A 12244-nucleotide genomic window follows, 5' to 3' on the forward strand; every position below is an offset into this window, starting at 1 on the left:
TATTGGGGGTTAGGACTCCAATATATAAGTCTTGAAGGAAATATTCAACTTATAACAGGCACATATAATTTGGCTGGAGCACGGAAGGTCCCCATTTCTATACTTAGTTCACAAAAAGATTCAAGGTGGCTTACAAAAGATTAACAGAGTTTAACAGAATGAAAAATAGCAAGGATGTAGGGAATATGTGTTAAATTAGCATGCTTCCCTAACATGTAATGGGACATAAAATGGTTAACCTAACTATTTCAATTCAACCTAATTCAATTCAACCTAACCTAAACTGTTTCAATCAAGGGAAGATAATAAATGCTGTAATATATGAAGTGCCAGGTCATACACATTTCTGTCCAATGAGAGGAATTTTTTCATTTGAGATCTCCACGAATATACTCCTCCTGTGAAGAGAACTACATTTTTAATGGTGCAGGAAGATCAGCGATCAACACACACTGGGAGAAACAGAGACTGAGAAAAAAATAAAGGTGCACTGCACATATACCCCTAGGTATGTACATGAATTCTCAAAATTGTGGGTGTACATATATAAAGTTCATTTCAGTACAAAGAAATATCTGAATTCAGAAGGATGTGGCTCAAGAACAGAATGTGAAGACATATAGAAAAGAATTTGCAGAATTTAGGTCAAGCAACAAATAATTAAACCAAACTAGAATAAATTATTCTTATAGCCATTATTAGTTGAGGGATTACTAAATTGGAATGAAATATTTATACCTGTCCAGGGCCCAAGGTGAGTGACTCCAGGGTGCACAATCCACATTGGGTAGCATCTGTGCTCCAAGGGGGTCTGATAGAAGCCCATCATTTGTCATTAGTAATATATAGCCTATACTGAAATTTAAATTAATGGTATAAAAAAATACTTAGTTTTTATTCCTTAATTTAGAAGAAAAGAATCATTTAGTATTTCTAAAAGTTGTTGTGTTGTGGGGTTGCCAAGGTGGCTTAGTCAGTTAAGCCTCCAACTTTTTATTTCAGCTCAGGTCATGATCTCATAGTTCGTGAGATCAAGCCCCGCTTCAGGCTTAGTGCTAACAGAACGGAGCCTGCTTGGGATTCTCTCTCCCCCACCCTTCTCCTGCTTGCACACTCTTTTTCTCTCTCTTTCAAAATAGATAAATAAACTTAAAAAAGTCTTAATGTTGTGAAGTCCTGCATTACAGAACTTCTCCATATTTTTGGGCTGTGATAACTTTACCTTAGTCTTGCTGTATAAACCCAAATGAATGTATAAACTGCATGTATAGACCCAAAGTAAGTTACAATAATAATGATAATAACAATCATTGATAATAATAAGGGTGTCCTACCTATTGAAATAGCACCATACCTATTGAACTAGCACAGACATCTCTCCCACTTGCTTACTAATCCAAATTACTTTCCTGTGTGCAGAGTTTTAATTGAATAAGAGCATTTATCTGGGATGACAAAGTCCAGTAAAGGGTCTTTCTGTCAGTTACTTACTCCATCTTTATGTAAAGTCAATAGTGAAAATGGGGAGGGGAAATGAATGTTTGTGACCTCAATTCTCCAAAAATAAAACAGAAACTTAAAAATGAGAAAACCACTTTGCCTGTTAAGAATCTTAGATTCATATCCTAGTAAAGTTATGTTCTCAATCCTCCCTCCTTTCCATTTTACCCTATTACATAACACCACATTGCCCTGGCTGAAGGGCATAATTCAGTTGTGTTACTTATCCATGATAGTAAATATTCTGGTCTTGCAATGCCCAGGCTGTGGGTACAGCTTTTTAGTGGAAGTAAGACATCCAGCTCCCTAGACTTGACAAAAGATAATAATAAAGAGAGATTTCACTTGTATTGAATAACTTGTCTTAACCATAAAAATTGCAACATCTGTCTAAAATACTCTTTACTTTTGCTTAAACACAAAGTACACTAATGAATGCACATAAACCATAGATAATTTTATTTATATTTTATTCTGTAACCAAACTAAATTTTATCACATATATCTACCCTCATAGTTTGTTGCCCAGCTAACATTTCATTTATTTCCAACTGTCCATGTAAACATTTGTCACATTCTTACACATAGAGTGCATAAGAACTAACTTAGTTATTATTACCTTGTTACATCTTATAAATGTGTAAGGCCACAGTTCTTGATTCCTGGCTTAGAGTTCTTTCCACGGAACAGCAAAATCCATTTGAATAACATATGGGTAATATATGCTAATGAGAATAAAATAAATTCCAAATATCCAAATAGAAATGCAGATGGAACCGGGCAGCTTCCCAAGAAACAGGAAGAGTACGTAAGAAAGATAGGAGTGTGCATTGTGAGCAAGAAGCTAAACTACAAAAGGGTAACTTGGCAGGGCAGGGCAGGAATGTCATTTCTTCTGGAATCTGTAACTATGTTGCAAGTCTTACTTTGCCCTTGTCCAGAGGGTATAGGCTTATGTTCAGAGAAACTCCCTTTCTACTTTCCACTTCCTATCAACTTTCTTGTTACTGGGCTCCCAAAGAGGGTCCTCTCCCACTGGCCTGCCTCCTTGGGAATACTCTGTTCCTCTGTTTAGGTCTGAGATCTGGAAACATTCCTTGTTCTATCAGTTCAGCTAGGACAAAGCTACAGTTTTTTTTTTTGTTTGTTTGTTTTTTAATCTAATTTGTACTAAAAAACATTTTTAAAGGAGAAAATTTTTAAAAACTGGAAAAAGACATGTAGAAAGAAATTCTAATCCAAATGTGTTTTGGCTGGTTGACAGAATTCTTCAGTCTTTTTGGAAAATAACACCTTGAAATCCTCACTCTCAGGTCTCTGGTGCCCTTCTCCCATAATCCTCTGCTCTTCTTTGACTTACCTGCTGTGAAGGGGAGGACTTGGAACAGAATGTATTAAATTCCTCACCAGAAAGGGCAAGAAACAATGAAATGAATTGTCTAGAGTACATTAGTGTACATCATCATATGATCATGTCAGAGTCCAAGGCAGAGAAGCCAGTCCTGAGGAATGGCATATTTTCTGGCCAGTTCTGAAGGGTAAAGAGGTATTTCTTCCACAAAGCTATTCTAGCAAGTAACCTTGTGCCACACAAAGAACTAATTTGCATATATTAGCCAGTAGCTCAAAAAACATCTTGTTTAAGCTCAGCTCTTGGCAGAAGAAAAGGTGAATGCTCCTTAGGAGGTTCTCTTTTTTTTTTTTTTTTTTTAAGCTTATTTATTTATTTTGAGAGAGAGAGAGAGAGAGAGAGAGAGAGAGAGAGAGCATGAGCAGGAGAGGGGCAGAGAGAAAGGGAGAGAGAGAGTATCCCAAGCAGGTATCTCAATGTCAGTGCCAGGAGCCCTATGCAGGGCTGGAACTCACAAACCGCGAGATCATAACCAGAGCCAAAATCAGACATTAGCTGAGTGAGCCACCCAGGCACCCCTAAAATAGACATCTCTGAGGAAAAATAACAAAGTATTCTAGTTTAAGAGGGCATTGAGTACCCCAATATACAAAGTGTGAGGTAGCTCACAGTCTTTTCAGAGCCCTCAAATAGTTGGTTAACAAACTCCTACTCCAACAACAACAAAAGTCATTATAAACCTAAATAAATGACTTGCATTAGAGACTGTCTTTGGCAAGAGACCCTTTCTATACCCACTATATTTGGATGAATCCAAAATCCATCCAAACTGGATTTGGATGAATCCCCAAATCCCAAACACTGATGAGCAGTGTTAAGTTAAGCAAGAGGCCAGTAGACTGATGTGGTTCTAATGCCACGGCAGCTTTTGTAAGCAAACCCAAATCTAAGCCTCAAGGTTAAGAAATAAAAATAACTAAGGACAGGGGCTCCTGGGTTGGCTCAGTTGGTTAAGCGTTCCACTCTTGGTTTTGGCTCAGGTCATAACCTGACAGTCGTGAGATTGAGTCCTACATCAGGCTCTGCATTGAGCCTGCTTGGGATTCTTTCTCTCTCTCCCTCTGCCCCTCTCCTCTGCTTGTTCTCTCTCTCTCTCTCTCTCTCTCTCAAAAAAAAAAAAAAAATTCTTAAATGCTGATGACAACCAGCCACAATTAGCCAGTGGGCTTTAAGCTACAGTCAATCTGCAATTTCCTTACTTTCCTTGCACCTTTTCTCTGTAAAACCTCTCACCATGCTCCTGTCAGTGGAACTTTCTTAACTACGTCCACTTTGGAGAAGCCTGACTCAAATAGACTTTTCTTACATAAACTCTTAAAATTTTATTATGCTTCAGTTTATCTTTTAATAGTTCGGTATCAGAAGAGGGAACCAAAGGAGAGCTTCCCCCACCCCAGTGGTCCCCAGGAACAATGAGCAACCAGACAAAGGTATCTGCGGTATGAGCACTGCCCCTGGAGGTGATGTGGGCAGAGAATGGAGATCCAGAGCTGAAGGAGAGATGAGACTCAAGAGCTTAATTATTCAGGATTCTAAGTAAAAGAAACCAACTCTAGTTAGTTAAGCAAAAAGGAGATTGGGTAAGGGAGCAGGGCTTTTTTATAGAGACATAAGAATATTTCATGGAACCCAAGAGCAGAAACGACACTGGGTCTCTAGAAACACTGGAACCAAGATCTTGAATTGAAGGTCAGGAATTAGAGGAGTCCTCCATTTTGGGTACTATCTCTGCTCCTCTCTGGACACTCGTTTCCTTCTCGGTGCTAGTTAATCCTGCTTTCTCTGTTATTGGATCCGTGTGGTGGTAGGCTGAAGCTGACTGGCCACATATGTAACACTTCCAGCCACTTCAAACTCCAATTAAACAGCTCCACAATAAAGACTTTCCGCTAAGCTCAATCAAGTGCCTGGTCGTCCTTCAAGTAACTGTGCCCAGGGGCATGAGGTTTTCAAGGTAGATGTCCACTACAAGAATAGATTTGTGTCAGGTTTTGGAAAAATGTGTATATCTCGAGGAAGAATTTAAACTTTATTTTGTAGGGGGTAAAAAAACAAGTAAAGGCAAAGATTTTCAAACCAAAGATTGAAATGATCGTACTTATTTTTTAGGAGAACTGGTAGAAGTTGGGTATGAGTACAAGAGGTAACGGGAACCAGGTCTAGTTTGCTTACTATTGTGTCTGGTGTGCCAGGAATAGTTCCTAACGCATAGAACAAACTAAATAAATATTGCGTAAGTAAATAGATGAAGAATGACTTAAGATTTCATCCTGAACAGCAATGGAGAATGGTGTCGTTGATTCACACAGGGCAGACAGGGAAGTCTAGCATGAGGTGGGTGTGGTGTTGGGAGGTGACATGATGGTCAATTTTATGTCAACATGACTGGGATAGGGGATAGCTGGTCAACATTGCATCTGAGTGTGTCTGTGCTGTGAGGGTGTCTCTGGAAGAGATCAGCATTTGATTCAGTAGCCTGAGTAAAAAGATCTTCCCTCACTAATGTAATTAGGGCCCGAACAAAACAAAAAGATGTTAAAAAGGTAAATTCTTTTACTTTGTTCTTCAACTGGGATGTACATTGTGGGCCTTCAGACTTAGGGCTTTACACCAGAGATACCTCTCCCCACCTAACACCCCTTCTCAGGACTTTGGACTTGGACTAAGTTATACCACTGGCTTCCCTGGTTCTCCAGCTTGCAGATAGCAGATTGAGGGACTTCTCAGCCTCCGTAACCACGTGAGCCAATTCTTACAATAGATCTTCAATTGTGCATAGCTGTATGTATCCTATTTGTTCTGTTTCTCTGCCAAATGTTGACTAATACAGTTGGGTACTAAACCAACTTCTCTTTGACCATGTGAAGTTTGGGTGGACTAATTGACTTCCGGGTAGAGATCTCAATTAAGCAATTAGATATTTAATTCTGGATCTCAGAGGTGAAGTCTAGTCTGGCAATAAACATGAAAAAAATGGAGGATTCCATCAAGATCAGTGATATTTAGTGACACCAGCTATTGTGGCAAATTAATCTACTTGGTTAAAAAAATACAAGTTTACTTTTCACTTTTATAGAGTCTAATTGAGCATTCTTGATTACTGGTTACTCCTCCAAGCAATGATTTAGGAATCGATGTCCTTTCCATCCTGAGTCTATTACCATCCTTTAGGGCCTTGATTCCTCTCTTAGATTGCCTGCAGTCAGACAAATGATTGATGTGAGGAGGGAGAATGGAAGATTGTGTTGGGTTTTTTTTTCAATTTTTTTATTAAAAAAATTTTTAATGTTTTATTTATTTTTGAGAGAGAGGGAGAGCACAAGCAGAGGAGGGACAGAGAGAGAGAGGGAGGGAGAGGGAGGCACAGAATCAGAAGCAGGCTTCAGGCTCTGAGCTGTCAGCCCAGAGCCTGACATGAGACTCGAACCCATGATCTGCAAGATCATGACCTGAGCCTAAGCCCAAGTCAGACACTTAATGAACTGAACAACCCAGGTGCCGCTGTGTAGGAGGTTTTTAAGGTCCAGGCTTGGCAGTGACAGACATCACTTCCTCCTGTATTCTGGTAGCCCTTGCACACCCAAGTGGCCTACCTAGCTTCAAGGGAAACTGAGATTTGTAGTCTAGCTGTGTGCCTAGGAAACAGGGAAATGTCTGGTGAACCTCTAGCCCATTTCTGCCAGAGTATAGATAGTACTTGGAGTTTGAAATCACCTCAAGGGATACTATAGAAAAAAGAAACACAGGACCAAAGGCAGAGCCTTGAGGCACCCCAACATTTAAAAGACTGGCAAAGGAGACTCACGAATGCCAACAAGTTTGAGAGGAGTGATGTCATCTAGTCTAGAAAAGAAGTGTTAATGGGGGAGCTAGTAATTAACTTTGCTAGACACTGTGACACTTTTTTTTTTTTAATGTTCTTGAGGGCAGGTTTTATATAGAAAAAAATATTCAGAGTTTTGCTTTGATTTTCATAATCAGTATTTGGTTGATTTAAGTTAGAAATTTTAAAAAACCTTGTTCTTCCTTAGTGGCTTTAATTTCAGTGTGTGTACCTTGTTCTATTTATAAATCTAATAAATTTTAACAATCACTATGAGACTTTTTTTTAGTCTTCTTTTAAACACTTGATTAAATACTGTTAAACATTTTAAATAGCATTTATACATTTAATGGATTCTATTAATTTTAAACCACTTCAATCATTTAACAAAAATTTTCAAGTACTGAAAATTAATTCTTATAAGACTAATAAATTTAATTTATAATTATGGAGAATCTTAATTTCTTATATATATTCTAGTAAAACTGCATATAAATATAGTAAGTAATTTCAATTTAAAACCCAAAAGGTGAACTCAATTATTCTATTATACAGATTAAATTTAGAATTAAGTCTAACTGAATATTCCAAATCCTCTCAAATATCGCACATCACATTTTTGAAATACTAAATATGCCTAAATTTCTGATAATTAATGAGTTCCATTACCCATATATTTCTATGTTTAAATCTAAATATTCTGGAGGTAAAAATACGCTTTTTCACAAAGGAAACGTAGCTGTCATCAGAAGAGTCTTCAAGAATACTCTCTTAGATGTATAGAATTTGCATAGTTACCTGAGATACTGACCAGAGATACTCACATCTATGCCTGTGATGCCCTTTTGTAGTCCCTGCATCAAACCACTAAATGGTTGTGGAGATTTCAAAATCCATGTAGATTACATGTTTAAATTTGGATTGTTCCTAATTATTCTTTTCATAAGACTCTGCAACCCCATTCAGGTGGTTATATCACTAAAATTAATTTTCTTTGGTTCTTATGCTATTTAAAATAACTTCTAACATGTAAGTCTAAATACCTGTGGTCTTGATAGAAACCTACACTTTTATCATGTTTTTTCAATTTGTTTGGAACAGATGCCTTTATGGATCTAGATAACTCTTATAGCTCTACAGTGTCCCAAGGTTCCACTGACAGTGAGCGGACAGGGTGAGAGGAGGCAGAGAGAGACAGATGGTGAGTCATGGGTACAGAGAAAGAGAACTGACTACTGTCTTGGTAATTTTGAGAAGACTGAACAACTTACCTATAATTGCCTATGTGAGCAATTGAGATATATTTATTGTTTTAAGTTTATTTATTTATTCATTTATTTAGAGAGAGCAAGGAAGGGGCAGAGAGAGAGAGAATTCCAAGCAGGCTCCACATTCAGTGCAGAGCCCCATGAGGGGCTCAAACTCACGAACTGCAAGATCATGACCTGAGCTGAAATCAAGTGTCGGTAGCTTAACCAAAACTGAGTGGGCCACCTGGCACCCCAACTGAGATAGATTTAAAATCAACTATGTATGATTTTAAATTCAAGACTGTGAAGAGACAAACTTGCCATATTTGTATGTGGGAATGTTTGTATCTTTTCAATAATAATTATTTTTGAGGTTTATTTTTTAATTAGGTAAATATGCTAAATTAATCTAGGATTAGCATTTTGGAAGGTAAATCTTTGTTAATTTGTTGTTTTGGTTATAATTTGGGCCTCTTAGCATCCTTTAGTTTTTAGAATTGCCATCTAGTTTGTTTTTAAAATGGTGGTGAGAACATTTAATATGAAATCTACCCTTTTAACAGATTATGTATATATGTATGTGTTTATTTATTTATTTTGTTTTTTGCTTTTACTTTATTTCTTGTTTTTAATTCCAGTATGACTAATACACAGTGTTATATTAATTTCAGGTGTACAGTATACTGATTTAACAATTCCATACATCACGCAGTACTCATCATGGTAAGGGTGCTCTTAATCCCCAACACCTACTTCACCCATCCCCCACTAACATGCCCTCTGGTAATCACCAGGTTGTTTCCTATAGTTGTCTGTTTTTTGCTTTTTGTTTTTGGTTTGTTTGTTTGCCTCCTTTTTTCTAAAAGTATTCCTTTTTTAATGTTTATTTATTTATTTTTGAGAGAGAGAGAGAGAGAGGAGAGGGCAGAGACAGAATCCCAAGCAGGCTCCGCACTGTCAGTGCAGAGCCCAACGCAGGGCTCGAAACAGAGAACCATGAGATCATGACCTGAGCTGAAACCAAAAGTCAGACGCTTAACCGACTGAGCCACCCAGGCATCCCTGTCTCCTTTTTGCTTTGTTCCTTTGTTTTGTTTCTTAAATTCACATTTGAGTGTGATCCTATTGTATTTGTCTTTTTCTGACTGACTTATTTCACTTAGCGTTATACCCTGTAGATCTATCCATGTTGTTGCAAATGGCAAGATTTCATTCTTTTTTATGGCTGAATAGTACCCCATTCTATATATGTTCCAGCTCTTCTTTATCCATTCATTAGTCGATGGACATTTGGGTGGCTTCCATATCTTGGTCCCCTTTTAACAGATTTTTAAGTGTGCAAAACAGTAGTGTCATCGATACTGCACAATATTATCTATAGGTACAATTTTTTGCACCATATCTCCAGAACTTTTTCATCTTGCATAACTGAAATTTTATAGCCCTTGATTAGCAACTCCTTGGCAACCACTGTTCTATTCTTTGCTTCTCTGAGTTTGACTATTTTAGACATGATATAAGTGGAAACATGCAGCATTTTCCCTTCTGTGACTGGCTATTTCACTTAGTACAATGTTCATTAATGTTGTCACATATTGCAGTATTTCCTTCTTTTTCAAGGCTGAATATATCCCACTGTATGTATATACCACATTTTTTTTAACCCCTTCATTGATTGGTGGACATTTAGGTTGTTTCCACATCCTGGCTATGAACATTGCAGTGCTAATATCTCCTTGATACACTGCTTTCAATTTTGCTGGATTATATGGTAGTTTTTTAAAAATTTTTGAAGAACCTCCATACTATTTTCCATAGTGGCTGCATCATTTTGCATTCCCACCAACAGTGCACAAGAGTTCCAATTATTTAAAACAAAACAAAGATTTTAGCTTTTAGTTTCTAGTTTGATATAAACAGTGTAGTATCTCTCCATTCCATATTCCTCCTCTCTCTCAATAATACGGCATTTTAATTGGATTTTCGGTTTCCTCTCCCATATATTCTGTCAAGAACTTTGAAGACCTTTCTTTAGACATATGCTAACTCAATTCCCTTCAGTTTAGGTCTTAATATTTCTCTCAGAATTCCCATTATAGACCTTCAAAACTGCCACCTTTGCCAAAATTTTTCCCAATCAGCTTCATTCTTACCTTTATATTCCAAACAATTCGCAATAAGTTTTCACTTTACTCCATACAAATCACAATTACCTTGCTTCTTCTCACATAGAAATCACTGACATTCTCTGGTTATTCTGCTATGAATGGAATAAAAAAGCCCTTTCTGCTTCATGTGTCCAGAAGCAGCTTTCTCCTTATTCAAGTTCTTTAAGGGCCACTCCTTCTTCTTAAAAGGTTATTCATGACAAAAGTTGTGGTGCTATTTTCCAGAACAAATTTCAGCTTGAATGCACAGTATTTAATTCTTCTTTAAAAATTTTTTATTTATTTTTAGAGAGAGCATTAGAGCGCACGTGTGAGAGAGAATCCCAAGCAGGCTCTGCACTGTCAGCACAGAGCCCCAGGCCAGGCTTGATCTCACAACCTATGAGACCATGACCTGAGCTGAAATCAAGAGTTTGACACTTAACCAATTGAGCCACCCAGGCGCCCCTCAATATATTTAATTCTTATGTGAATCAGATACACATAGAAATCTTTGGTATGCTTAGAATAAAAATTGCATTTCACACCTATTCTTTAAAATATTATAAAGTTAGTAAAAACAGTAAAGGATATAATCTATGTATTGATATGAAAATCTTCATTCCTGAGGAAAACAAATAAATTTTAAAAATATAGGCATACAGGGGAGCCTGGGTGGCGCAGTCGGTTAAGTGTCCGACTTCAGCCAGGTCACAATCTCGCAGTCCGTGAGTTCGAGCCCCGCGTCAGGCTCTGGGCTGATGGCTCGGAGCCTGGAGCCTGTTTCCGATTCTGTGTCTCCCTCTCTCTCTGCCCCTCCCCCGTTCATGCTCTGTCTCTCTCTGTCCCAAAAATAAATAAACGTTGAAAAAAAAATTAAAAAAAAAAATATATAGGCATACAGTATTATATATAAATTCTTACGAAACAAAACGAAAAAGAGCAGAATACCTTTCCCATAGAAGAAAACAGCTTCTTATACTTTAAGAAAAACCACATTTGTAATATTTAAGTAAAATGCAGGGTTTTTTTCCTGTTAATTTTTATTACTAAATAAAACTTGCTTAGTATTTAAAGAAATGTACATAGAAGTATAGGAAATAAGAAACTCAAGTACATCTTTTACCCTCTTCTCTCCCTTCCCTCACTGTTACCACCCTCCAGAGGCAAATACTGTAAACATTTCGGTACAAACCCTACCCTCACATTTTTCTATGCATACACACAAGATTCTTTAAGAAATACAAAATGCGATGCTGCTCTGCCTTTATCTTTTTAAGGAAGGTTTTAATTACTGTATATAGGCGTACAGAAAAGTTCACAAGTCGTAACTGTTCAGCTTCACGTGGCTGGACTGCGGGTGTTGGCACTTTGCAAAAACTCAGGGAGCTGATTGGCTCGGAGTGAGCTAGCGCTGCTTTGGGGCGGGGAAACCGGAGCCCCGGACCGCTAGCGGAGCCAGCCTGCAGTAGCCCGGAGGCGTTCCCTGGCCCGAGGAGTCCTCCGTCCCGCCGCGAGGCTGCAGCGGGACCACAGGAGAGGCGCAGGTCTGGGGAGGCCCCGCCGCCCGCGCCGAGATGTGGAATCCCCTTCACGAAGCCGACTCGAGCTTTGCGGCTTGGCGCCGCCCGCGCTGGCTGTGCGTCGGGGCGCTGGCGCTGGCCGCCGGCCTCTTGATCGTCGGCTTCCTATTCGGTACGGGCGGGCTGGACTCGCGCGCGCCGGAGCCTACTGCGCAGCCCCGCGGTTCCCGGGACTCGCGGGCCGCCCGCCGAGCGCGGTCCTGTCCTGTGGCGCGTTCCCCTCCGGGGGGCGGAAAGTGGGGACCGGACCCCGCGAGTCAGCTGGGGGGGGGGGGCGCTGGGTTGGATTCTGGACAGTCACCCCGGGTAAGGAGTGGAGCGCAGAGCCCATGAAACTGGACTTCAGCAGGTCCCACCCGCTCGAGCCCTGTGAGCAATTGGTAAGTCTTAGGACGTACTCCCGCGGGTCAGCGGCGGCAGTTGAACCAGGTCGTCCAGGGAGCTTTGCAGGCAGAGACTCTTTAGTGTTGCCCGGGCTGCTTCATGTATACAGTAGGTAAACGTCCGGGCATTGCTGCACGGGACTCTTT

General features: G+C 39.3%; 1 protein-coding gene and 1 long non-coding RNA gene across 5 annotated transcripts in view; one reads left to right on the top strand and one right to left on the bottom strand.

Moving 5' to 3' along the window:
• LOC147576806 (uncharacterized) overlaps positions 1 to 12244 on the bottom strand; it is an 859087-nt gene that overhangs the window by 520968 nt on the left and 325875 nt on the right. The window lies entirely within an intron of this gene.
• LOC112864913 (Putative N-acetylated-alpha-linked acidic dipeptidase) overlaps positions 11589 to 12244 on the top strand; it is a 66270-nt gene continuing 65614 nt past the window's right edge. For 2 of the 4 annotated variants that reach the window (XM_086678551.1, XM_086678550.1), the window contains exon 1: positions 11589 to 11826. In XM_086678551.1, coding sequence (XP_086534677.1) covers positions 11709 to 11826 — 118 coding nt within the window. In that variant the 5' untranslated portion in view covers positions 11589 to 11708. Of the gene's footprint in view, positions 11827 to 11875; positions 12095 to 12244 lie in introns of those variants that run through there. The other 2 variants (XM_025927922.2, XM_086678552.1) reach the window with 2 other exon arrangements.

Source organism: Puma concolor, chromosome D1, assembly GCF_028749965.1.
Source record: "Puma concolor isolate L17-30 chromosome D1, mPumCon1.1.hap2, whole genome shotgun sequence".
In the NCBI taxonomy this organism is placed as follows: domain Eukaryota; kingdom Metazoa; phylum Chordata; class Mammalia; order Carnivora; family Felidae; genus Puma; species Puma concolor.